The sequence below is a fragment of the Rattus rattus genome, chromosome 1 (assembly GCF_011064425.1).
Source record: "Rattus rattus isolate New Zealand chromosome 1, Rrattus_CSIRO_v1, whole genome shotgun sequence".
Lineage (NCBI taxonomy): Eukaryota > Metazoa > Chordata > Mammalia > Rodentia > Muridae > Rattus > Rattus rattus.
Window position 1 is genome coordinate 101,130,025 of NC_046154.1, and position 27,628 is coordinate 101,157,652.

Sequence of the window (27,628 nt, forward strand, 5' to 3'; positions counted from 1 at the left end):
TTCCATTGTGCGGCCGTGAGAATGGCCGGGGAACGCGCGTGAGCGCGCGCGCGAACACACACACACACACACACACACACACACACACACACACACCCTCGCACACGCGGAACCGGCTGGGCCAGGGGAGGGAGGAGGAGGGTGACGTAGCGTCCCATGGCGTCACATTGACGTCTCGCATTCCAGGCACTCTATGGAGAGGCCGCTAGGGCTCCTGTGGCATAAATGACGTGCCGAGAGAGGCGAGCGAACGCGCAGCCAGGAGAGCCAGTCTCCTGCCTCCCCCCCCACCCCTCCAGCGCCTGCTCCTCCTCCGCTCCCCATACACAGACACGCTCACACCCGCTCCTTCACTTGCACACACAGACACACGCGCGCTCACACGCTCCGCACACACACTCCACTCTCTCCCGCGCGCTCACACCCCTCTCTCTCGGCGCCCTCGCCGGTGTCGCGCCGCGCCGCAGCCGGACGCCCCTCCAGGGCTCACTTTGCAACGCTGACAGAGCGGGCAGTGGCCGTGGAGGTGGGAAACGTGGCGACATCCTACCCCCTGGTCGCAGCCGGAGACTGGACGCCTGCGGAACCTCTCGGCGGCGCTCTCCCATGAGTTGGGATCGCAGCATCCCCAGCCAGCCGCTGCTCACCGCCTCTGGGAGCCGCTGGGTTTGTGCACCGCAGCCCTTCCGGGACAGCAGCTGTGACTCTCCCCCAATCCAGATTTCGGGGTCGCTCTCTAGAAACTCGCTCTAAAGACGGAACCTCCACAGAACCCAAGTACGTACGATATGCCCAGTTAATATGGGGACTTGCTTAAAAGTTGGCGCGCTGGGAAGTGTCGCTCCTGAAATTGACAACTTTTAATGTGGGGCTCCCCCCCCCCGCCGCCTCCCCTCTCAGGCTTTGCTCGCCAGGCGAGCGGTGGGCTCCAATCTGAAACTTTTCCCCTGTAGCTGGCCCTCGGGGACTCTGGAGCTTGTGAGATTCTTCTCCCCACCCAAAGAGGCGAAAAGCCTCTAACAAAGAGGAGGACCTGGATTTGTGCTATAGCTGCTCCAGCGTTGTAATTCAGGGTATTTCGGCTCTAGTTGTCATGGTAATGATGCTCTCGGCGGCGGCGGCGGCGGCGGCTGCGGCAGAGAGTTGGAGCCCCGGTGATGAACGGCAGTAATTTTCCTGCCTTTTAAGTGGGATTGAAAATAGGGACTCTGGTGGGTCCGAGTTAATGTGTCTAATGGTGAAATGAAGCTGGTTGTCTGGGAGAAAGCTTAGGAGGGACAGTGCCTGGGCAGCAGCGGCCAGAGTTTGCAGAGGCGCTGGAGGAGCTCAGCAAAGAGGGTGTAATTGTAGGAATGCGGCTTATTGTATTGAAATGAGCCCGGGGCTCCACTAGGCACGTCTGCCTGGCGTCGCCGACTTGCTGGTTTACACTTTTCCCCACGGAGGTAATCGGGTGTAATTGCCGACTCTCGCGCCCCGACACGCGTGGGGACGGCGTCCCTCTTCTCCGGGCCTTGGCTGGTGTGGGAAAGGCTTGTGTTATTACTTTTCAATGCGCTTTCGGAGAAGTTGCTCCGAGTGTTTTTATTCTTGGTAAGGAGGAAAGTTCTCGATGAAAAAGAGAGCTGAGAGGCAGAGCGCAGTCTGCGGAGACTGGCTTTCAAAGGCACTTTCTCGAACCTGTTGGAGGCTTCCGGCAGTCAGGAGGGAGCTCATGATCATTGGTCCCTTGATTTCCAAGAACGTTCTTGGAGGTGGCCTTTTGTTTATGAGCCCGGGTTCTCCCGAGGGAAGAGCCGCGGGGAGTGTGGTCATCAGTACTCTCGAGCTGCTTATCCTTGGGCCTTGGAGTGCTGGGAGAGAGGTTACAGGGTTCGGTTCAGCCATCCCTTCGCTATTCCAATTCCGGAGCTCCTTTCCCAACAATCGGGAAATGTTTCTCACAGAACCAAGTTAGAGAAAGAAAAGCTGCCCAACGCGCATACAGAATACAATGAATGAAATTACTTTATTGGAGTTGTTTTAACGCAGCAAGATACGCATTAACGTGAACGCCAAAGACTGCCCGGGCCACCACTCCCTCCACAGGCGCCCCCAGCCCCCACCCCCAATCCTGGACCCAGCGCTGGCTCACAGAAATTCTCCCCCGGGGTTTGTCTCAGCTCCCTCGGTCTTTCTGAGAATCTCTGTCTTTCCCTTTCTGCCGGTCTCTTCTCCACCTCTCTTGCCCCCGCCCAACCTCCGCCCCCGCTCCCCATTGGAAACTCCGCGGAGGAGCCCGGGTCACAATGGTGTGTTTCACGGTTTCCTCCACACACTTCACCACGGGGAGAGGAACACGGGGGTGTTCCCTTCGTCTGCCCCGGAGAAAGAAAGGGGCTTTGACAGAGGTAGTTATTTCTTCCTAATTTACAACCCCGAGGCTCTGTGCTCCCGGCCCCAGCGGCCACGAGCCTGAGCGACAGAACGTGTTTCCAGGCGCAGAGGCTTTACCTAGGTAACCGGACCATCGGGGCGGGGGACGGAGAGAGCGATGGGGCTCTGGGCTGGGCTGTACGATGGGCGGTGTGCCGACCTCTGAGAGGAACCCCTTTCCTGGGGAGGCGCGACCCCCGCCCACCCGAGTTCAGAGGCTGCCCCTGAAAGAAAGACTACTCTTGAAAGGCTCCGAGAGACAGTCGGGATAGAAAACCCAGTAGAACTGGGGGTGGGGTTGCTGGAAGACCCCCCCCCCTTTGAAGATGCGAGAGGGGGAGGACGAGAAGCACATGCTACAGCTGTGGAAAGATCCACTCGTGCCAACGCTTCAGCGAGCGCAAGGTTTCCGTCGGAGTACCTCGGGTTGGGGATGGCAAGGGAATCCCCCATTTCCTGGCCATCGAGAATTTCCTAGACCTGGGGAACCCGAGCCTCTTTCTCTCTACAAGCAAACTCTGGGCGCGGGAGTGGCAGGAGATGAAACTTACCCCACCCTTGGGTCCAGCTTTCACCAGAGATCTTTTGGTTAGTTTGGGGGTTGGGTTCCCCACGAGGGGGGAGGGGGCACATTTCTAACCTTTGAGCTGTGCCCACCCCGAACAAAGGGGGCGCTATAAGCCGGAGTTAGGGGCAGCTGGAGCCCTCCTCCCTGCCAGTCAAGCTGCGCTGCCAACTACAAAGTTTCACTAGGCTGTACACCGGGACTTTCGCCCCGGAGCCGCTCTGGGCGCTCTCCGGAATGTACCCCCCTCTGAGCCACCGGGTGGCCTGGAGCCTTGAAGCCGCCCACCCTCGGGGACACCGCCCGCTGAGGACAGGGGACCTCCCTCGGTCCGTCGCAGCCACAGCCGAAGCTGTCTGCCGGAGCGCGCGGCTCCCAGCTTAGGCCTTTCCTCTGTGCCCTTTTGTTTGCTTGACCCCTGGCCCTCGAAACTCGCGACTAATAGAAGGGAAGCTCCATTAGCATTTAGAATGAAAAGCACAGACTTTCTTAATTCCTCGGGGCATTCATGCATTCGTTCCGGACCTTGTGCATTTCCTACGCGGCGTGTAAAATTTGTGTTTGAGGAGTGGGGGCCGTCGGAGTTGAAAAATGGCTATTTTCTTCAGCATACTCACTGACACTACCACCACCCCCAATTCGGGCTCTATTCGTTCCTTAAGTGTCTCCCTGACTTCGGTCTTCCTGACTTCGCAAGCTGGAAACCAACAGTGGGTGTAGAAAAGATCAATTTCTTAGCGACGACCATGCAGGGATTTTAGCATCATGTACCATAAAAGAAAGGGCCGTGAACTCAGTGGGTGCCGGCAACCTCCCCTTAGCATCCTACGACGATGTGGTGCTTCTTGCCCAGGACTCCGTGAGCCCTAAGCACTTTCACTTAACCTTATGACATTCTTTGTAATTATCTAGCGTTTCTCCAGGTCCCCCACCCCCACCCCATTCACCCAGCCCTGGGAAAAATGACCCAGCCTAGTCTTACCACAATCTCTGTCCCCTCTCTCGGTGCCTGCAGAGCCCACTGCGGGAGAGCGCAGCCCGACAAGCCCGGGCGCTGAGCCTGGACCCTCAACAGAGCGGGCCAGCACAGCGGCGGCGGCTGCTTCGCCTATCCCGACGTCCCCGCCTCCTACACTCTCAGCCTCCGCTGGAGAGACCCCCAGCCCCACCATTCAGCGCGCAAGATACCCTCCAGGTAGGTCCGAAGCCCTTATTCCTCCGGAGCAAGGGAAATGGGTGGAGAAACCAACAACCAGCGGGCAGTCTGGTCAACCTGCCCAGTACCAACATGTAGGGCTACTGACCCTACATTTCACAGCACAGGTGGCTTCCTGGCACGAAGCTCCGCTGTATACCACACCCTGTTGCTACCAAGCAGAGCAGACAGAGTACACGAAGCATTTCTCCAAAGTATGTTTCCTAAGAAGAAAAGCAAATACTCCAAGCGATCAGGATATGCTATGTTTTTAATGGCTTTCTTTTTGTCCTTTTATATCCAATATATTCATTTAAGGGATCACTCTGGGAGATAGAGAACCTTTTTATTGATCTAAAACCCAGATCATTTGTGGTGCAGGAGTTTGAGGTAATAGGGGCTCAGAGGTAAATGAACTACAGGCAGAGAAGTAAAGGTAAAGGCCCGGATTTGGTTTACACGGCCTCTTTACAAATTTGGTAAAGGTATAAGAAGAGGCGGGCCTGGATAGGCACCAAAGATACACAGATACAGTCACTCTCCTGCTGGAGACTTCAGAAAGACAAAGAGCCAATAGGGAGAGGACAGAATAGCAGGTGATTCTGAGAGATTCTTAGAGATGCAAGAGGGGGAGGGGTGTAAAGGCCACGCTGTGTGTTTCTTCTTTTTAAACAGTTTCCATTTCATCCTAAGAACTAGACACCAAGCTAAGTAATTCTTTAACTCCAAGCTAGCTCAGGAGGCCTCCCTTGAGAAGGCAGGCATGAACCGGCCACTCCTCAACACTGCTTCTTCCAACAGGCCCTCAGCACCTTTTTTCACGTCAAGATTTCATCCCATACACGCATGACTCAATCAGCTTTGGAAATGTGGGTAAGAGAAAGATGTGAAGGGAAATGTGAAGCACCCACTTTTCTGCTAATCACACCTTCACACCACACCCTCCAAGAAGACTGGAGGCACCTGGGTTTCCTTTGCCTCGGAAAAACCAACCACCAGAAACTCCCCATGCTACCACTTTGACTTAGCCATAAAAAAAAAAAAAAAAAAGGAAAATTATTAGAAAAGTCATTCACAGAGCCAGTAACTCTCGGGGCCTTCACACCTTCCTCCACCTCTGTGAATATAGCAAGCACCTCTCTACCAGCTGCTTTGGGGGTCCAGCCTAGGCAAACTGGCAGAGAGACTGTTTTTGAAATTGCTTTCATGAGAAAATACCTAGACCAATGTGCCTGTTAGAAGAGCTGTGAGCTGTTGTTATAAAACCGCTCTGATCCTACTGGGTTAGATTATCCTATTAGTCAGAATTGGGAAGGGTATACATATATGCATCCGCACACAGCATATAGGAGAGAGCGGGTTTGGTGGGTGTGCTGTTACAGCTGAGCTTTTTCTTTGCAGATGGCACCGACTCCCCCGGTCCATTTCCTGGGCCTACATGCCCACCTCACCACTTAAGCGGGCTGAAGTCATCAGTAGGGGTCCAGTTTGTGCAGGCTGCTAATCCTGTTTGGAGGAGTGGGTGGGAAGCAGCAACCACAACTTGTGTGGGCAGCCTTAGTTGGCACTCATAAAATGTTAGCATGCCACTGCCTCCCTTGTCCCACAAGGGACCTCTCCCCCCACCAATAACTCACAGGTTTACAAATCAACCTATGTATACCTTGGGGGATCAATGGCCTCCTCTCCAAATTAATTAATAAGTTATTTCCTTCCTTTCCCCTTGGCCTTCCCTATGGCTAAAGAGACCACTCCAATTGTTTTTTGGGGAGTGTCGTTGTTGTTGTTGTTGTTGTTGTTGCTGCTGTTGTTGTTGTTGTTTAGGAGTTAAACTAATTTTAAAAATGGGCTTATGAGAGAAAGCATCTATATCAAAGTTTAATGAACAGAGCAAGGGAGAGAAGATGGGTGTAGCCACCCCAGGGAGTCCATTTTATTGCCCCTGGGCCCTTTGTCAGTCAGGGTCTCAGCTGTCTTCCCAGGGAGGAAGAAAGGAGGCTAGGGGCATTCAGCCTTCGCCAGCAGGTGGGAGAGGATGCCACTCTGTTTCCTGATTCAAGCGAGCAGTGGATCCAGGTGGTGACCGATGGAGTGTCAACTGGCTTCTGAGCCCCTTTCTCTGTCCCTGTAGATATGCCCTGCGTGCAAGCCCAATATAGCCCTTCGCCTCCGGGGTCCACTTATGCCACGCAGACTTATGGCTCGGAATACACCACAGAAATCATGAACCCCGACTACGCCAAGCTGACCATGGACCTCGGTAGCACGGGGATCATGGCCACCGCCACGACGTCCCTGCCCAGCTTCAGTACCTTCATGGAGGGCTACCCCAGCAGCTGCGAACTCAAGCCCTCCTGCCTGTACCAAATGCCGCCTTCCGGGCCTCGGCCTTTGATCAAGATGGAAGAGGGTCGCGAGCATGGCTACCACCACCACCATCACCATCACCATCATCATCACCACCACCACCAGCAGCAGCAGCCGTCCATTCCTCCTCCCTCTGGCCCCGAGGACGAGGTACTGCCCAGCACCTCCATGTACTTCAAGCAGTCTCCGCCGTCTACGCCGACCACTCCAGGCTTCCCCCCGCAGGCGGGGGCGCTGTGGGACGACGAGCTGCCCTCTGCGCCTGGCTGCATCGCTCCGGGACCGCTGCTGGACCCGCAGATGAAGGCAGTGCCCCCAATGGCCGCTGCTGCGCGCTTCCCGATCTTCTTCAAGCCCTCACCGCCACACCCTCCCGCGCCCAGCCCAGCCGGCGGCCACCACCTGGGCTATGACCCCACGGCCGCAGCTGCGCTCAGTCTACCCCTGGGAGCCGCGGCCGCCGCGGGCAGCCAAGCTGCTGCGCTCGAGGGCCATCCGTACGGGCTCCCGCTGGCCAAGAGGACGGCCACGCTGACCTTCCCTCCGCTGGGCCTCACAGCTTCCCCTACCGCGTCCAGCCTGCTGGGAGAGAGCCCCAGCCTACCATCGCCACCCAATAGGAGCTCATCATCCGGCGAGGGCACGTGTGCTGTGTGCGGGGACAATGCTGCCTGCCAGCACTACGGAGTCCGCACCTGCGAGGGCTGCAAGGGCTTCTTCAAGGTGAGAGCATGCCTCCTCCAGGTACTTCCTCCACTCTGCAGTCAGACCCCTTGCTGAGGCGTCTACGTGAGTGTAGCTGAGTCCTTGCCCTTACCAATGTGAAAGCTATAATCCCACACACCGTGCATTCCGATTCCTAGGCCTAGAGCTTCAGGCCCATCTTTCCCAGGGTTTTTAAACTCAAAGTTTCCGCATAAACTGTCCATGCATTTGAAGGGCCTGCCCCAACCTCCAGACCTGACGTTGCTTTCTGAGGGTTTGGTTTTTTTTTTTCCTGAATAGAGGTTTCTGCAAATTCTCAAAAGGATCTAAACTTCCACAATGCTCAAACATCACCACCATCATCACCCCTTCATTGTCTCCCCAGAGTGTGAGGAAATAGCACCTGCGTGGCAGGCCTGGGCATTTGTGTCTCAGTCTACACAGGATGAGCTGAGAGACTTAAGATTGGATTTTGGTCATTCACTGGCGTGTTTTTTTTTTTTTCTTTTTAATTCAGTGTGCCTTGAAGCTAGATGATAATTATCGTTGTTTCTTAGAGGAGAAAATGGAGATTCAGAGAGGTCATTCCACTGCCACAGAACTCACACTCAGAGAGTGAGGTGGAGACAGGAGGTCAACTCATAATCCATGTGCTCCCAAGATGCTCTGGGGTGGCAGTATAGAGGGGGAAGGCCGTGTGGCTAGAAGCAGCTTGTGACAGCTTAGTCCTCAGAAGGGTAGAAGGTACCTCAGGCCCTGTCAACCCACCCTTTCCTCCAGGAATGCTTACCTCCCTGCATCTGTGCACGCACAACACCCACGATGATCATTCACTCATAGTGGAGAATTTTTCAGTGAGAGTGGCCTCCCCATATTAGCAAAGAAACTGAACCCTGGAGAAGTATCCTATGGTTAGTCTTGTGCAACAATGTTGCTTGTATATGGGATAGGAGACAGCTGGCTTCTCTTGACTCTGGAATTCAATAGTCTTTCCCCCTGCCCCCATATGTGAGGGAGCAGTGCTGTTCTTCTGTTGTCACGGAGTCTCAGATGGTTCCAGACATTTCTGTGTCATTCTCTTTACACCCTAACCTACTGATAGATACTTCAGGCACAAACAGAAACACACAAATGACATAGGTGAAGTGGGATGCTGATTGGGTAACAAGGATTTGGGAGGCAAAAAAAAAAAAAAAAAAAAAAAAAAAAAAAAAAGTATATATTTAGGAGCCAGAATCAGGGCTGGAAGATTCAAATAAAATTCCTAACTTGTCACCTATCAGTTATGACATTGGACATAGTCCTTCTTTCTAGATCTTAGTTCCCCAACCAGTGGATCAAACACAAAGAAAGGCCATACTAAATAAGATATTATTTCGTCTTTAAGACTTCCTAGCCTTTAAGTCACAAAACGCTAAGTACTGAATGAAGACTCCGTATTTATGACCGTGCACATGTTTGTGGTTAGACATACAAGCCAACAGGCATCTGGTTGTCACATGACAGTGGTTATCACACCACTCACTGAATTCTCCATGTGCATGAAAGGATGCTTGGGTAAGGATGTTGCCGTGCTGAGGCCCCTGAGGATAAACACGTTTGTGATGTTTTAAGGGCAGGACTTCCTTCTAATAAGCCATTTGTTTTGCTTCATAAGCCTTTGTCTCTTGCCCTGAGTGCTAGGGGCTGAATCCGGGGCTTTGTGATTGCCAGGCACTGAGCTAGTCTCCAACCCTGGGTTAGCCTCCCCCTTCTCTTCCTTTCTCCCCCCTCTCCCTATTACTCGAAGTTTCCCATAGCCACTACCACATACCTGCGTTCCCTTAGCGGGTTTGAGTTTTATCACATTGCCGTGGAAATGCTGAAGGGTGATAAACAGTCAGCAGGAAGGGAGAAAAGAAAGACATTGGAGGAAGAGGGGAAGGAAGACCCCACAGCAGAACCATCCCTAAACACTGAGAACGTAGCACCACACAGGAGTGTAGCATCCTGGCTAGGAATGCGCAGTAACCTTTCCCCGCCGCCTCCCTTTTCCTCAGCAGTCCGCTGGAAACAGATCTATACTTGAAAGGATGGGGGCAGGCCAGGGTAGGACCACCCCACAGATCTGTTAATTAAAGGAACTGGAACTGGATTTACCCAGTGGCTTTCTACCATTAAATTGAATTCTTTAAAACTGTGACATGAAGTGCAGTTAATGATGGGAATTCGGTGATTGGACTCTAACGATCTCTCTGTCCTTACACCACACACACACACACACACACACACACACACACACACACACACACACACACACACACACACACACACGTGTGGACAAGGCTTCAGGCTATCAGAGAATCCTCTACCTGCAGCAAAATGCCACGGGCGCTTAGATCGGCACAGTGCCTTGGGGATAAGGGCAAGAAGGGGTGCTAGAAAGTACGGGTGTGTTCTGGGAGAGAGAGCTTCATTCGAAGGCTGCTGCTGTCAGTACAGAGAACGGAGGCGCTGAAAACTCAGATGCAGCAGCCATGCCTGAGACTTGACACAGGTTGGCCTTGTCATGTGTACAGCCACTGATTCCCTTGCATGGGACGAACACATGCCAGGGTAAAACTGAATCCCTGGGAGGCACAAAAAGCGGGAAGTAAACGTCAAAAGTAAAACTAGAATTTTGAACCCAAAGCAGATCACTAAGCATAGCTTGCCTAAACGTCTCTTAAAACACTACCCAGCCTTCCCAAGTACATTCCAGTGTTCTGTTCTGGGTGGGGCCGTCTAGATTCTGGTCCTTTTGGAATACTTCTTCCTAAGTGATAAGATGCAACCATTTTCAAAAAGCTTTGTTTTTATGGCTTTTTAAGCATCATTTTGCATTCAGAGCATGAGAGATGTTTAATTATTGTCCCGCGAGTCACTTCAAAATTCTATGTGACTCAGAAAAACGCTGTTATTTTTATCTCCAGCATCAAGTTTTATGCTGTGCCTTTGATAATGTGGTTCTTTTTGGTGTGTAAAATAATAGTCATTTATGTAATCCCGGGGTCTATATGACTTTCATATTTCTTTCCTTCTCTTATTCTTACTTGACTTTGGGTTTTCTTTCTTGGCTATGACAGTGACCTTTCGACCCAACTTTAAGAATTTGCTTTTCAAAGTCAGAAGTAGACAGTTTATTATCTGTGTCCTTTAAAGATAAAGCAAACCAAGAGGTACAACCACATGGATTTATCTTTTAATTAAAACACAATTTCCTATATGTTTTAGACTGAGAACATTATTTCCTATATATTTTAACAAGACAAACTCAGATTTGACTGTGTACAGTTTCATCTCTATCGATTAACAGAACCAGTTATCGTGATATCTGGCATACAATACTTACACCATACATAGTACAGCCCGGATAATTCTGATTTTATTTTAATAAGGTCAGTGATAATCAGGGGAGTAGAACAAGTAGAAAATTGTTCCCAAGGGGATATTAAAAGTGGAGATAATCTAATCCTCCAAGGTACGATGTGTTGACCTGGTAATTTCAGATATGATTTTATCACTCCGAGTCCGGTGCCTCCTGAGACTCGCTTCAGAACAACCCAAGATGATTTTCACTGTCAGCCAGGAACACTAATAAAATTGTTTTTCCTGCAGGCTAGTGTGTTAGGAAATTAAATTTATCTAATTATACAAATTGCACTGTCGCTTTTCACGTTGTAATTAAAATACGTCTTGTCAGGTCTTGCCTCTTTCCAGAAACCATTGGTTGACTATCTCTGTGTTATGTCTTCTCAGAGAACGGTGCAGAAAAACGCAAAATATGTTTGCTTGGCAAATAAAAACTGCCCGGTAGACAAGAGACGTCGAAATCGATGTCAGTACTGCAGGTTTCAGAAGTGTCTCAGTGTCGGGATGGTGAAGGAAGGTAAGAGCGTGCTTTTCATCTAGTTTGCTCATGCTTATCCTCAGACAGTGAGATCTGCTAATATTTACACCGAGGCAGCAAATTTTCCTAGTGTTCCTTTCTTTCAATCATTTTCCTTGTAACGGTGTTTATATTTACACTAAAGTAACATGGAGGACTGCTCATTCTAATTTCTCAAACCAAAAAAAAAATCAATTTTATAAAAAGCCATTGTTCTATTTGAGAAGACTTTCATCACCAAATGTGAGTATGGGGTAGCTTTTCTTTCTCCTGATTATGTCAACTCTTGCTCAATCCCGGTTGAGCCTTCTTCCAAACTTAACACTGCTCTGAAATGGGAGGTCTCATTCATCATTGCCAGACTCTAATGTGTTTGAATTCCTCTTCATGATTTATGCCTACTCCAAATGTGATCTTTAAACAGTGGTGGTTTTTTTCCCCCCTCTCTGTGTCTCGTCAGTTGTGCGTACAGATAGTCTGAAAGGGAGGAGAGGTCGTCTGCCTTCCAAACCAAAGAGCCCACTACAACAGGAGCCCTCGCAGCCCTCCCCACCATCTCCTCCGATCTGTATGATGAACGCCCTTGTCCGAGCTTTAACAGACGCAACGCCCAGAGACCTTGATTACTCCAGAGTAAGTTCCGTGAACGCTTTCGAATGGTTCTGATTTTCCATTCATGATCGTCGTAGCAAGGGTTGGCTGAATGACTGCGCCCGGCTCTGTGCTAGTTCTACTACTAGTTTTCTACCTTTCCTATAGTTCTCATTTCATTTAGCAAAAAGTGCATTCACTCTACCAAATAATTTTTGCTTTATTGGATCTCTGAGTGGCTTTAATAAATGACGCTGACAGGGCTACACCTGCCACCCCTATGGTGGCAGGATTCTCTGTGGTGCCAATGAAAAGCCCCACAGGTGAACTGCAATTTGTAGGGTTCCTCTTCTTCTTTTGTTTTGATGCCTTAGACATTGTGGAGTATTGGATTTCTCACATTGTGAGCAGACTCTGTTGCTGAGCCCCCAAGTTAACCTGAAGTAGTCTACCCGGTTGCATCCTCGCTGATTAACTCGATGCTTGTATGGGGGTGTTTGGGGTGGGGGTCAGACTCTGGGGAGGAAGAAGCCCTGGGCTTGGTGTCAGAGGCATCAGGAGGACTGGGATGGAGCACTACAGTTTCTGTTCCCTGCCTGTGTCACCTGGCTCCTGTTCTTGGCTCTGTCCTCCCTGCAGGGGAAATGATTACAATATTTAACACCAGAGGAGGGGTTTTGAGCATCAGTCACACAAGGATGACAAAAACCGTGTTTTTTAAAAAAACATAAACGATTACCAATGTTGTTATCTCAGTCAACCAAAACATATCAACATTTCAGTTTCGCATAGGACATCATAAAAAAAAAATAATCGCCAGTCTGAAGTCTATCAATTTCCCTAAATCTGAATGCTATTGAGAAGGGCGATCAAAGGTTTTTGAGAAAAGCTACAAACATTATGACGAGGCCATGTCTTATAGAAGTTTGAAAAGCGGAGCTCTAGTAAAATACAGTCTTATTACAGATGAAAGAGGAGAAAAAAAATGATCCTAGTTGCTGAATAATTCTTCCTGTTAAACATTGTGTCACACTGTCTCACTGCACCCTTGAAAGGGCCATGTGCTGCTCTAAGGGCCACTACTTCCACTTAGGAACACAAATGAAGAGAGGTTGGTGTGGGGGTCTCCCACTGGTTGATCTGATTTCCTTCCCCATGGCTAATTCAGCGTTTCCGGCATCTGGGTGAATGCCTGGCAAAAAGACAGGAGTGTGCCTTTGCTACTGGGCCTCCTCCTGGGTTGTAGTGTTGACAAAAATGCTGAGTGTGCCCGCTGAGATCCTCTTGCCCTCCTCCCTGCCTTCGTTCTAGGCCCTCCCTACACCTGATCACAAGACCCCTTGTGAGTAGCTTGGTAGATCCTTAGCACCAAAGGTTGAGGACTCTTACTCTGATTGTAAGTACCATCTCTTGATGAAAAGTCGGGTCTCAAACAGCCTAACAGAGTAGTTCACCGACTAAGGGTTCAGGCTCTGAAAGCAGGCAAGTCTAGATAAAAATCCCAATGCCAGCATTTACCAGCTGGGTGACCTTGAGAAACTGATACGTTCAGTGCCTGGATTTCTTCATCTTTGTTATTTGATGATATTATCTGCTTCCTGAGATTCTTTGTGAAGATTAAATAGGATGGCACTTGTCAAAACTTCAGCATGGGACCCAGTATATTGTTACCTTGATCAAACCCTTCACTCTGGGCGTATATCCAATGTGCTAATAAGTATAGGCACCACACAGTGAGGTACCGTGTAGCAACGCCATTAATATAAGTATTATGATTCCTATGGCCCGATAAGAAAATCAAAACAGAGAGAGGTGAAAGAACTGAGTAGCCCAAGGTCACACATAAAACGACTATCAGAGGTCAAATTAGGAGTCAGGGTTCACTGACTCTCTGGTTGCAGTGAGGGTGGGAGACACAAGGGTTTGGGGCATGAAGATTCTCCTCCCCCAAAGCACCCCACCTCTCCCTCTGCACTTCATCTGCAGTAATGAAACCATAGTAACTGCCTCGGCTAAGAACACAGCACACAATCTGCCATCATCCCAGAGCATTTGGCATTACTTCTGATGGTCAGTCGAGAAAAGTTGCTCCCCCCCCAAAATGATATCGTGTCCCCAAACTATCTAAATTGTCAGTGTCTATGGCCTAATTTTCATGCGGCAGCAATGTTTCCCCTAGTATGTTGAGTTGTCCCAGCTGGGAAATGTCTCTACATTGAAAAAAATCAATCCAGTGTGTTTGCTTGTCTCTGCACCATTCAGTCTGTTAGTCTGGAGTCATCACCCTCATCAACAAACATTTATCCAATTTAATTGTTAGCTTTGCCCCAAATAGCAGATTGCCCATGCCAGAGTCTGGGTCGTGCTGATGCTACCTTCGAGGCCTAGCTCAATTTTGCAAAGCATATTTATTTCAGTTGCATTGTTTTGGAATCAGGTTGAACTTCGTCGCTTGGGTTCTCCTGCATTTAGATAGCTCTACAAAATTATCAAAAATTGGACCCAAATCAACTAAATTAAAAAGACTTTTTAAAAAAATACAGCAAGCTTTCATCAAAAAAAAAAAAAAAACTTGGAAGAAGACAGAGGAGCATGCTGATCGCATTTGCAGATGACAGAAAGCTGGGCGGGATCGCTAATATGATGGATGTCAGTATCAACATTCAGAATGATCTCGACAGGTTGGAACAGGAAGGGCTGAAACCATCACGAAGAAAGTTAACAAAAATAAATGTGAAGCTCAACATTTAGATTTTTTTTTTAAAGGGGAGAGCCTTGGCTTGTCAGTGGTTCATTCAAGAGTTTATTCCACAGACACTCAGATCCAACAAAGTATGTGTATGTGGAGGGGGGGAGGGCGCTAAATTACCTGCTGTGGCGGTAGACATATGCAACCAGGATCCAATCCCATATGGCCCCACGCACTCCGTCCTCTCAGATCACACTTCAAGGACAGAGTCCAATCCAAGACCAGGTTTAAGGGGAATGTAGTTTCTCTGGAAACGTGTGCGAGATGGGTGGACGGAGAAAGAAGATACATGGGAAGGGGATTTTAGAAATGAGGTCACTCTCTTTTCCCTGTGTCAAAAAGGAAAAGAATACCTCCCTCCGTTCTCCCGGGCAAAGCTAGAGAAAGAAGATGGCAGGGACGGGGAGAACGCTTTCAAACCTGCTCTGTGGACAAGTTCTCTGGTCCAACACCTACTGCTGTCAGAGTGAGGTCAGCAAAGAAAGGAGTAGTCAAGGACAGCCCATAACAGGATTCTCCACAGAGGGAAAGGTTGTCTATGTGACAACATTAAATCTCTTCCAACTCTTAATTAAGACTTTATGATGCTGAGGTTTACTTTTTTGTTCCTTAACGTAAGAGCTTAAATGCAACGATATGCAAGAATGAGTATATAAATGTATAAGCACACACACACGCACACACACACACACACACGCACACAGACACACACACACACACACACGCTTGCTATTGGCTTTGTTAACTATCAAAACATTAGAATTGCTGCCAAGAAGGAGATGTCCAAGTTAGTGAAATGTGCATCACACCAGCATGAGGACCTGAGTTCAAATCCCTAACAAGTGTATAAAAATCCAGGCATAGCAGCAAACTCAAAATTCCAGGGCTGGTGAGGTGGCAGTATCCCAGGATCCCTTGGGGTTTGCTGGCCATCTGTTCTAGCCAATGGTGAGCCCCGGGTTCAGTGTAAGAGTCTTTCTCAAAAATAAAGTGGATTAGGAAGAGGAGTTGGGGATGAATATGATCAAAATATCTCATATGCATGTGGTGTTTTGAATAAGAATGCCCTGATAGGCTCATATCATTTGAATGTTCAGTCACCAGGGAGTGGCACTGTTTGAGAAGGATTAGAAGGTACAGACTTGTTCCAGTAACAAGTGGGGCTTATTGAAGGAAGCATGTCACTGCAAACCCCCAATTAAAAATTTTCTTTTACGAGCTGCCTTAGTAACTGTGTCTTTTCACAACAATAGAATGTCGACTAAGACAATTCATTGACAATGTGACATTTCCAAAGAAATTAGAAAATTTTAAAGGTTGGAGAGTAGACAAGGAGGTCACTAGATGTTAACCTCTGGTCTCCACCCACATATGCATACACACATGTGCATATACCCTTACATGCACATACTTAGAACACAGAATTAATGAAACAGGCAAGATGGCTCAGTGAGTAAATGCTTTTGCTGCCAGCCCTGAGGGCCAGAGTTCAATCCCCAGAACCTCCATGGTAAACAGAGAGAACCAAATCCCACTCCACGGCACTAGTGTGCCCATTCACATATAAACAAATAAATAAATGGGGGGAGGGCTTTTCTAAATGAATGAAACAAAATGGCTACTTCGAGCCAGACACCATCTTAAATATTTTCACCTAAGCCCTCATCTCTGCGCCACAGAAAGTATGGTGTCAATCTTTTTAAAAGATTGTCGTTGCCTGAAATTAAGCTTGTCTTAATACCTTCCCCTTAAAATTTTGTAACTATAAAATCACAGCACAGATGACCTTGAGATCATCTAGGGCAACCGCTGTGTTTTCAGAGGAATGCACGAAGGTTCAGCAGGGTAATTCTGTGGTCTAAGGCGGGTGCAGGGCTGAGATGAGATACGAACCATCGCTCAGCCAGGGGGATGCTTCTATGCCCCTATACTCTCCCTGCTGGGGAATGACAACTTAGGTGAAAACCTACAATAATGATATGTATTTATACCTCATCATCACGTTTATGCTATAGAATTATACGGCAACATTATATCCTCTTTCAATCCTTTCCTTTAGAAGTAAATACAAAGAAACATTGTTTCCTGCACATTAGCAGCTGCCTCATCTCTCTCAACTACTAATATTAACATTTTAGTATGCACCCATAGCTTAATATATGTCAGACAAGTTGCCCTGTCAAGTTTCAGCCTAACAGTTGATTTGGCCAACAAACCTATTAACTGCTTCCCCCAGTGATCAGGTCACTGGAGAAAGAAGAAAGTGTCTGCCAGACAGTGCCTTTTAATCTCCCTGTGCCTTAAAGCAGAATATGTGCCTTAAAGGTAGAAACTGAGCGAACCCCTTTCTCCCCGAATGTGGAAAAAGGAAGGGTTTTGTTCCAAGTCACAGAGGGAGTGAATGTTTTAAGAGGCCAGGATGAGCGCTCCTGAACTCCGTGACGCATTCCTGGCTCTGGAACCTTCACTTCTCCTGTGGGCCAAACTTCTCTCCCTCAAAAATGAGCTCAGATCATTGTACATCAGTGCAGTCAAAACATGTCACATTTGATTTGTTTCTACCCGCGGTGCTGCTATTCCCTGCCCCACAGTTGCTTTTAATTTAGCAATACAAGTATATATAGATACCGGGGTTTGGCTTCAGTGCCTGCATAATTACTAATGAGGAAATATACTTAATGTCCTCATTAGTTGGTCATTCCAAGTATTTTCAGCACGCTAGCGTGTTTTCTGGTAATCAGTGCCACTTAGAGCAGTCACAGACTGCAACTACGAGAACTATTGCTCACACAAACCAGACGCCAGCAAATGCCCCTTCAATGTTAATGAGATAGCCTTCAAGACCCAGCATGGCCAGCACACGCTGGACTTACAGAGACCACAGCGCGAAGGCTGCAAACACTGGTTTCAAGAAGCTTTGGGGGAGACATTTCCCAGTTAATTCACTGGGTGGCATCAGACAGTTCCTTCCATCAGGGCTTTCGGTTTGAATGGTGAAGAGATTGGAGGAAATGCATTTATTTCTGTGATCCCTCCTAGTGTTCTGATTCCCTAGTCCTCCCATCATTGCATCGGCTACATACAGTTCCACCATGAGTGTGGTAGGCAGACTTCCTCCAGGCCAGCATCTCCCTGAGTGTGGTAGGCAGACTTCCTCCAGGCCAGCATCTCCCTGAGTGTGGTAGGCAGACTGCCTCCAGGCCAGCATCTCCCTGAGTGTGGTACCCAGGCTGCCTCCAGGCCAGCATCTCCCTGAGTGTGGTACCCAGGCTGCCTCCAGGCCAGCATCTCCCTGAGTGTGGTAGGCATGAGTGTGGTAGGTAGACTGCCTCCAGGCCAGCATCTCCCTGAGTGTGGTACCCAGGCTGCCTCCAGGCCAGCATCTCCCTGAGTGTGGTACCCAGGCCGCCTCACCACCAACAAATGGCAGTGTTTGCTTTTACATGCAGGTCACACCCAGAGTCACACCCAGACCTACTGAATCAGGCTTGAAAGAAGGAGGCCAGAAAGAATCTTTATTTTAACAAGACGATTATTTGGCATTGTAAGGTTCGAGAGCTGCCAATACAGTCTAATAATGGCAATTTGATTTTACTTTGGATGTCCCCGTTTATCTTAGGGATGAGAAAGGAGGAGCTATAAAGTTTCCAGGAAGCACTCAATTCACTTATCAACTATATAGGGCAGGGGGCACACGGATTGTGGGTCTGATCGAACCCTGCCTTCGTGGAGCTCACATGCCAGTGAAAGAGAAAGGAAGGTACTGGAAACATGGCCTGCAGTGATGCCAAACTGTTTTTTCTTAGTTTTTTTTCTGAGAGAGGAGCACAAACTTAAAAAAAAAAAAAAAAGACGGAAGTTAGGAGAAAAACATATTCATCACCAATTTTTTTTAACAACTTTTTAAATGTCACTTTAAATTTATCTTACTTATTGCCATATGTATGTGTGGTGTGCACTTGTGTGGGTGTGTGTGGGGTGAACACACATGTGTCTTGTGGAGTCCAGAGGTTAATAATGTCTGTAGTCGCCCTCCATCACTGCCCTCCATATATATAGAAGCAGGGTCTCTCGTGAACCTGGCACCAGCCTGTCTAACTAGCCTGCTGGCTTCATGAGTCCCTTGTCTCTACCTTTTCAGGTTAGAGTTATGGGTGGTTCATCATGCCCACTGGCATCTTATATAAATTCTTCATGATTGTACGGCAAGTGTTTAATGCACACGGCCACCTCTCCTGCTCTAAAATGACACTCTTTAAAGTGCTAAAACCCAAGGCTATGTATACATAATCTGGCTCATATAATGATCACATCTGTCATCCACAGTGATATGAAGGCCGAGGGAAAAATGACATACTAAGGGGGGTGGAGAGGGACTCCATTTCCTTCGGATAGTTTACATGTTTATCGAGGGCTAGAAGGGTGATACATATTCAGCTCCATTCTGCTATTAAAACATCACATGGCTAATTTTTCAGAGTGCTTTTCTCTACTCGAGTAACTTACAGACCCGGGCCACTGCTGAAACCTGACCCCCACAGTTGCTGCTGAATGCAGCGTGCAGGCTGTTTTGGTTAAAAATCACATCCTGTTGTTGTGTGCGGCTCCCAGTCCTCCTTCTACAGGGCCTTTGTAGAAATCTCCATCCCACCCTGCCTAACAGTGAAAGTGATGTTCTATCTCTGACCAGTGCTAAAGCCAGATTCTGATGGGTCAAGTATCCTGATGTGCTGGATTGACACATTAGCAGAAATAGAGAGAAAAGATCGTTTTAAAAATTCTTTCTGCATTTGGTCTATGTTTGAATGGAATTATCAATGAACAAATACCTTGGGGTTTTCTTTGGTGACCCCCAAACCTTGCCAAGAGATGCACGGACTATAAGGAGGCATAGCTGGGGACCCCGCTCTTTGACTGCCTGATGGACCAGGCAGAATATGTGGGAGCCTTGGCCTGTTTCTTTAAATGTTATGTTCAGAGGAACATACATGATTCATACACAGGCACATGCCCATATCACTGGGTGCCGACCCACCCCTTTCTAGCCTCAGGTTGTATCCAGTTTGGCTCCAGAATTCTTGGTCAAGAATTCTGCAGGTGAATCCCAAAGGGACTGCAGCCAGGCAAGCTGGGCCTGCTGAGTCTTTTCCTTTACTGTCAAAGTAAAGCCCATACCCCAGGCAGGCAGGGACTGCTCTTACCAGTGCAGGAAGCATGAACTGTGAGCCCAGCAGGGCTTGTCCCTGCAGAGCGCTCTGGTGAAAACTGCATGCTCTGCTGGGTTCTGAGCAAATGCTGGAAGCAGAACTGTTGTTGATATGCTGAAAGCAGTTAGCTGCAGCTCCTATTCCTAGGGGGTGTTTGCATCCTCCCCGTCTTCCCCCTCATTCCAGCCCACCGCTTAAAAACAAAATGGTGCTGGACTGGTGTCAAATTCCAGGCCACAACACCCTGACTGGTGTGACTTCACAGTATTTAGAACCTTAAAATGCAAGCATTGGGGGTGGGGGGAGGGCTCAGCAATTAGCTAATCTACCAGACGCCCAGAGACGACAGGTGCAGAGAAGCCACTGTGATTTTTCTAGAGATGTGTAGCCCATCTCTTTGCTCAGCTCTCCACAGGTTAGGGGAGTGTGTGTGTTAGAAAGAGACACAGGCTCACTCAGGGCCTCAGGGCCTTTTCAAATGTCCTTGGGAAGGGAGCTGCCTCCCTCTCCTGGACTCGTTCCCATGCCCCATGATGCCACCCACCCATGATGTCTGGGGGAATCATAATCCCAGGCGAACTGTGACATAGTTGGGGATAAAGGAGGCCTGGCTTTGGACTAGACCTGATGTTACAAGATCTTAGAAGGTTGAGGTGAAGATTCGAAAGCATCTGCTTTAATGCAACGCAGTCCTTACTGGATAAATGGAGAAGGCGAGGGATGGTGACGGTGTCAGAACTCTTATCAATAGCATCAGCATCATCTCCGTCCCTCCCACAGGACCTTTAACCATGTTGTTATCCCCACCCCACCGGAGAGAGCGCTGGGCTCTCTGCAATTTTTCACAAATCAGATAAAATTCCCTGGGCTCAACATCTGATGTCTGTACCTTTACATCTTCCTGCTTCTTGGGGAAAACAGAAGAAAAAAAAAAAAAGACCCATTTGCATCTAGTGTCTCAACTCCCCTGTGAGGGAGGTTTTACAGCAGTGCCTTATGGTCACTGGCTGCTTCTCTCCAGCTGTTTCTTTTCCAGTCAGGTCTGGGCTTTCTGGCAAACCTAGGCACCCACCCTGACTATTGCATTGAAAACAAATGAAGTCAGGTGGGGATGCAGCTCGGTGACAATGCACTTACCTAATGTGTCCAGGCTGTGAGTCTCATCCTTTGGATCGTCACACCTTTTTGGAACGGCTGAGGGGGGCTGAGGACTGAACATCAGAGCCCTAATCGTTCTGAGGAAGCAGTAAGCTGCATCATCAGCCAGCGTCAAACACACTAACAGTCAGCCTGTAGTCTAGTACTCAGGAGGCAGAGGCAAGATGTGGCTGCAAGTGAGAGGCAGGCCTGGCATATGTAGTGAGAGTCAGGCGAGTCGTGACCCCATAGCGAGACCCTGTCTCACAATATAAAGTCAAGAGACACAGGACTATAATCCCAGACACACTTCAAACCCTAGCGTACCGTGGGCAGCTATGTAACTTGGGAATGTTCCATAGCTTCCTGGAGCTTCAGTTTCCTTATAAAATAAGGGTTAAAATCCCTGCTGGTGAGCATCAAGGTTGGGGCAGAGCGGGGAGGGCAACTGCTCTCTTTCCAGTGAACACGAAGGCAAGGATGCATCTGTTCACACCTGTTCACACCTGTTCACACCTGTTCACACAGCATCTCTCACATCTCTGCTCTTGTCCTTTGCTCTTGCTGCCTAGATTATTCTGCCTCAAGCAGAAGAGGTGTTGCCTCCATTCCGAGAGGCAAAACTGTGTGTTTACCAGAATACCCAAAAGCTTGGGAGAGCCCTCCTCCCTCTCCCCTCCCTCCTCCCCCTCCCTCTTCTCTTCGTCTTCCTCCTCTGTCTTCCTCTTCCCCGCCTTCCGTCCACTGCACCCCAAGTTCCTAGCTCATGCGATCTAACATGTCTTTCTTCAATGATGAACATGTACCCCACCCGCCTAACTTTTAAGCACCTCAAATATGGCCAGTGTGATAAAAAAGAAACTTGAATTTTTAATTTTATCTAATTTTGATTAATACAAGCAGTCACAAATCCCCAAGTCTGGTAGCATATGGCTGTCTGGGCTCTGCCGCAGAGGAACTCCCCAACCCAACACGCCTACTTCCAGATTTATCTCATAGAAATCCATCAGCAGTGAGCAAAGCTCAATCATTTCTCTTCATTGGTTAGTTGTGATTTTTCACACATCAGTGGACATTAGACCTGGGATGGCCACACCGAGCACATTACTAGCTGCTGCTGAATGGCATTACTGGGCTACAGACTGTACTTTGGCTCCTTATTGGGAGCATCTTATTGGACGACCACTATGCGATGGCAGAACCCAGAAGGCCTACTCTGATCCAAGGTCCTAGGACAGTGGCTTCCCTGTGGACAGTGGTTTGTCCCGTGAGATGCTCTGTGGAATCATCTATGGAGCTTTTAAAGTTCCTAGTGGGCAGACCTTACTCTGAACCACTTAATCTAACCTCTCCGGAGGCAGAACTGAGATGCGAATGCTTTATAAAGCTCCCTAGATGACTTTGACAAACCCCTGCTCTGATGGGTCTTGAAGGAATTTCTGTCTATTGGATAATAACAATAAATTCATTTTATTTTATGTCCCTGGGCCATTGGAGGATCAGATGAGGCTATGAATGTCAGTGGTTTTTTAAAGGGCGGTAGGGTTTGGGCATTGACGTCTGGACAGAGTCAGTCTCAAACGATGGCACCAGCCTCATGCAATCAGGGTAAGGCTGCTGTCTGTGCATTGCCTTCCAGTACTGTCCCACCGACCAGGCCACTGCGGGCACAGACGCTGAGCACGTGCAGCAGTTCTACAACCTTCTGACGGCCTCCATCGACGTGTCCAGAAGCTGGGCAGAAAAGATCCCCGGATTCACTGATCTCCCCAAAGAAGATCAGACGTTACTTATAGAATCAGCCTTTTTGGAGCTGTTCGTTCTTAGACTTTCTATCAGGTGGGTCCTATTCTACCTTCTGTCAGCCTCCTCATTTATAACAGTGAGAAGTCTGTTCAAGAAGCAAAGATGAAATGCATTCAAACATTCAAACACTGAGTTGTGGGGAACAGAAAGCCCCGAGGTGAGGGGGCGCAGGGAGTAGGGGCAGGGCGCCGCTAGGACCCTGGGCTCTAGTCTGAGGTCTAGACACCTTGTAGGGCTCTGAGCAGAGCATTGCCTCACTAGAAATCCAGTTCTGTATGATGCAAACCAGAGAGCATGGATCTGATAGTCTCTCACGTCCATGGCCCCAGTACCGTTCTCATGGTACAGAAGGTGTTTGTGGAAATACCGGGTTGGCCTGATGAGTTGTATCTCCCGGGGGACTATTTATTGCATATGGGCCTCTGGGAGCTCCACAGATGAGCGCTCGGCTCAAAAGATGTGGCTCACCCATGAGCGTTGAGTGTCAGCGAGCATGAGGAGGAGTGGATTTCTTTTATTTTTTTTAATCTATTTTTACGTACATTGGCGTTTGCACACACATATATCTGTATGAGGATGTCAGATCCCCTGGAACTGGAGTTATAGACAGTTGTGAACTGCCATGTGGGTGCTGGGAATTGAATGAGGGTCCTTTGGAAGAACAGCCAGTGCTCTTAACCGCCGAGCCATCTCTCCAGCCCCGAGGAAGTGAATTCTACCTGCCTATCTGTCTGTCTGTCAATTATCTATCTATCTATCTATCTATCTATCTATCTATCTATCTATCATCTATCTACCTATCATCTATCATTTATCTATCATCTATCATCTTTCTATCTATCTATCATCTATCTACCTACCTATCATCTATCTACCTACCTATATCTATCTATCATCTGCCATATATATATATATACCTGTGGATCAATAGGCCTCACTAGGTAGTTTAGACTTGAAGACTTACAGTGAACCTTGAGCTTGGAATCTTCCCTGTTCCAACCTCCTGAGTGCTGGGGCCCAGATGTGCACTGCCATGCCCAAGAGAAAGTGAGTTTTCAAATAGCTTGAACCCAGACCTAAGCTCCTCTCCACACATGTCCCTTTTTGAAGATAAAAAAAAATTTTATTCACCCGGGGCATATTTAATTCCATCTTCCTTGCTTCATTTCAACTACATATCAGAAATAGGCCCATACTTCACCGGGCATTATAAGAAAAACTGTCATTTCCCTCCTTCTCTCTTCTCTAGCACCTGGTCCCATTTCATATTGTGACACCAGAAACTCCTACATAAAATGTAGCTTCTATGCTCCCCTCCCCACCACCCCCACCCCCACGCCCCCCACCCCCACCACTCTGACCTAGCAGCCTATAGAGTATAATACTGGAAACTGCATTGTAATTCCTACTCCCTTGATCCTTGGACAGCGGTTAGAAGTCCATGTTCAAACTCGGTGGAAACATTCTGTCCATCTGCCCCCTGTGAAGAAGGATCCGGCGGAGAGATGGGGGCTTGTGGCTAGAGTGTCTGGTTTTAGCTTAATTCCAAGCCAGTGCAGTGCACGTGAGAGTTGGTAGTGACTTGCCTGCCACCTTAGGCAAGTAGGAAGGGACTCAGCCAAGGATAAACTCCGTGCAGGTGGGCACCCCAGCTCACCCAGCTCTCTGTGGCGCCTGTGTCCAGCAGCTTCTCGTCCTTGGTGCTCAGTAACGGCTGAGTGAAGGGGTAAATAGAGCTATTCATCGGGAAGAGCAGGCACTGGCTTGTGGATGCGGTCCTCCTAGAGAGGGAAACCTGGAGCCAGAGAGTTGAAAGTTAAGGGGCAGCCAAGATTAAAGTAAGGATCCCACAAAATGGAGACTTGGTTACACCTAGTGCTCCCTGAACCATTCTGTGCTAGACTCTATGCACCGGCTTTCAAAGGCCTCTGCAACCTTAGGAAACCATGATTAAAATCCTGTTTCACAGATAAGAGAAAGGAAGTCCAGAGAGATGAAAGGAGTGTCCAAGGCTACACTGCTAAGCCGTCAGGTCGGATGGAGGTTCCAGGGCTCCTTTTGTAAGAAGGGGATGGTTACAGATTCATCGGCAGATTTCCAAACAGCCCTCTATAGCTCCCTAGTTTAAGTCCAAGGAGACAATGCATTCCGCCCCCTTCGGCTCTGAGATTGGCACTTGGAGAAACTTGCTGCTTTGAGTTTACATAATGGAATTACAGAGTCTAGCCTCAAGCCTTATCAGCTTCTGGCATTTAAGGAAATAAGGGAGCAGCCTTGAACTGCAAGCCCCAAGGGGGAAATCTCCCATTTGCTGCAGAGAGGGGGCCATTGTGTGACTTTACTTCAGGAGACCTCCCAACAAAGGTCTATTCACCCCAGAGAGGGGACCAACAATAGGCCAAAGAAATGATTTTATCCAAGTTCAGGATGACGAACCAGTATATTTACTGGGCTAACTATCCAGAACACATATGAGGGTCTGCTTAAAGTCCTGTGGGTGTGTCCCTCCCAAAGATGTATCACCAAAAACTCATACCTACATCACGTGAATAATAACCTCCCAAAAGTTACAGAGATGGATCCCCTGCTTCAGCTGGTTTCCCGCCTCCCACAGACTTCAGCACTGCCCTTGGCTGCATGGAACTGGGTGGGGCAGCAGTATGCACTTCTGGGTGTGGAAAAGCAGGGGAGAGTCAGTGGCTGTAACATCTGCTGAGGGTCTCATGCTCTGCTCCTCACTTCTGTGAGGGAACCTCGTAGGCCTGCAGTTGTGTCAATAACCACGGCTACGCTGATTTCAACAGAGTAACAGATATGAATTAGCCAGAAGTCATGTGCTAGGCATCCCCCAGACCAGTGGTTCTCAACCTTCCTAATCCTGGGACCCCCTTAATACAGTTCCTCATGTTGCAGTGTGGTGACCCCCCCAGCCATGAAATTATTCTTGTAACTGTATTTTTGCTACTCTTATGAATTATTATGTAAATATTTGATATGCAGATGGTCTTAGGTGACCTCTGTGGACACCTACCCCCAAAGGGGTCACCACCCACAGGTTGAGAATCACTGGACTAGATGTTCTCTGAGGATTTGCCTCTCCACATTCCCTCCCAGACAAGCCATTAGCCTATGCTCGCCCTAGGCACACTCCATGTCTTGGCCTATGTTCCCTGAAGACGTTAGCACGGACAGACGGTACAGGCCGTCCAATCCCAGGAACACACCTTTGTTCATGGCAGTGCTACACAGTTTCCAGTGCTGCCCCGTGTGATGTCGGTACCCGTGTATTAGGACGATACCATGTTAGCCAGACTGAGAAGACCTATTTAACGTGTGTCTCCCTCCTCTGCCCACCCCCAGGTCAAACACTGCTGAAGATAAGTTTGTGTTCTGCAATGGACTTGTCCTGCATCGACTTCAGTGCCTTCGCGGATTTGGGGAGTGGCTCGACTCCATTAAAGACTTTTCTTTAAATTTGCAGAGCCTGAACCTTGATATCCAAGCCTTAGCCTGCCTGTCAGCACTGAGTATGATCACAGGTAAGCTCCAGTTGCCGCCAAGAGCCAGCGACCGTGGCCCCCTTTCTTGTATCTGTGGCCAGGCAGCTTCTGTACTTCTTTATAGCTAACCACCAAGTTTGGCTACTTTAAGCAAAGAAAGCCTGTATCCACAACTTACCCTTAGGGACTAATAGGAGAGAGGATTAGTACTACTGAGTTATTATCAGAACCCGATTCCTCAGGAGCCTGCTGGCAGCTGATCTGACTCCCTCAAGGCTGTTTTTACAGAAGGTCTCCAGAAAGATCATCTTAACCAGCCTGCCACTCCTATGGGCTTCTTCCCAGTTCTTGCGTAGAGACTTAAAATACATCAAAGAGCTACAGCATATGGGAAGACAACATCATTCACTGATCCTGAATGGGAGAGAATCGGGAAAAATGGGTATTTGTCAAAAAGTGAAAACGACTCCACTTCACGGTTTTTTTTTTTTAAAAAGTTCAAAAGCAGAAGTATGAAATGCGTTCCATTCCTAGAGCTGAGGAGATAGTTCAAGTACTAAAATGCTTGCCTTGCAAGCCCGAGGGCCCGAATTCAATCCCTAGAACACGAACTAATGATCCCACACTGAGGAGGTGACAGGATGGTCCCCGAGGGCTGACTGGCCAGCCAGCCTCACCTAACTGGTGAGCTTGGACCAGTGACAGACTTTGTCTCCAGAAGGGTAGGTGGTATTCCTAAAGAAGATACCCAAGGACGTCCTCTGTCGTACACACAGTCACATACACACACACACACACACACACACACACACACACACACAGAGTCACACACACACACACAGTCACACACACACCATGAAAATACACACACATAAAAATGCTCAGTTTCTACATTACTCTCTCCTCACATATCCCATCATCCTGTCCCCTAGAGATGCTGCTATGGGTCCCCCTTCACCCCTCATCCTTACAGTTTCTTATTAAGTTGCATCTTCATTGGTGGTCATCAGTGGACCTGGGGAGAAAGTGACTTGAGGCACAAGCTCCAGAAGGGGTTAACTGGATCTGCAGATTCCTCCTGCCTTGGGTCAGACCCAAGCCCAACTGGGCTGATTGGCTGAGAGTCAAGTTCAGACTGGATATGCTCTTAGCTAGAGGAAATATTTCCCAGATAGGCGATACTGATTATGTTCCTCAGCAAAGCCGGCCTCCGCTTTCTAAAACAGCCTCGCTTTGCTGAAGCCAGCGGCTCCCAACCTGTAGGCCACAAACCCTCTGGGGGTCAAATGACCCTTTCACAGGGGTCGCCTAACACCATCTTCATATTAGACGTTTACATTATGATCCATAACAGTAGTAAAATTACAGCTAGGGAGGAGCAATGAAAATAATTTTATGGCTGGAGGTCGCCACAGCATGAGCTGTAGTAAAGGGTTGGTCGCAGTGTTATGAAGGTTGAGAGCCACTGGTCTGAGCGCTGTTTA

At 48.5% G+C, this 27,628-nt stretch overlaps 1 protein-coding gene across 3 annotated transcripts in view; it reads left to right on the top strand.

The window, feature by feature from the left end:
* The first annotated feature begins 248 nt into the window (after window positions 1-248).
* The window catches only part of Nr4a3 (nuclear receptor subfamily 4 group A member 3), a 41,046-nt gene continuing 13,666 nt past the window's right edge, over window positions 249-27,628 (top strand). The window contains exons 1-7 of one of the 3 annotated variants that reach the window (XM_032904273.1): window positions 249-777; window positions 3,996-4,175; window positions 6,307-7,265; window positions 11,025-11,154; window positions 11,615-11,787; window positions 22,478-22,677; window positions 26,005-26,183. In XM_032904273.1, the coding sequence (XP_032760164.1) occupies window positions 6,309-7,265; window positions 11,025-11,154; window positions 11,615-11,787; window positions 22,478-22,677; window positions 26,005-26,183 (1,639 nt within the window). In that variant the 5' untranslated portion in view covers window positions 249-777; window positions 3,996-4,175; window positions 6,307-6,308. Of the gene's footprint in view, window positions 778-2,339; window positions 2,498-3,995; window positions 4,176-4,917; window positions 5,049-6,306; window positions 7,266-11,024; window positions 11,155-11,614; window positions 11,788-22,477; window positions 22,678-26,004; window positions 26,184-27,628 lie in introns of those variants that run through there. The other 2 variants (XM_032904281.1, XM_032904289.1) reach the window with 2 other exon arrangements.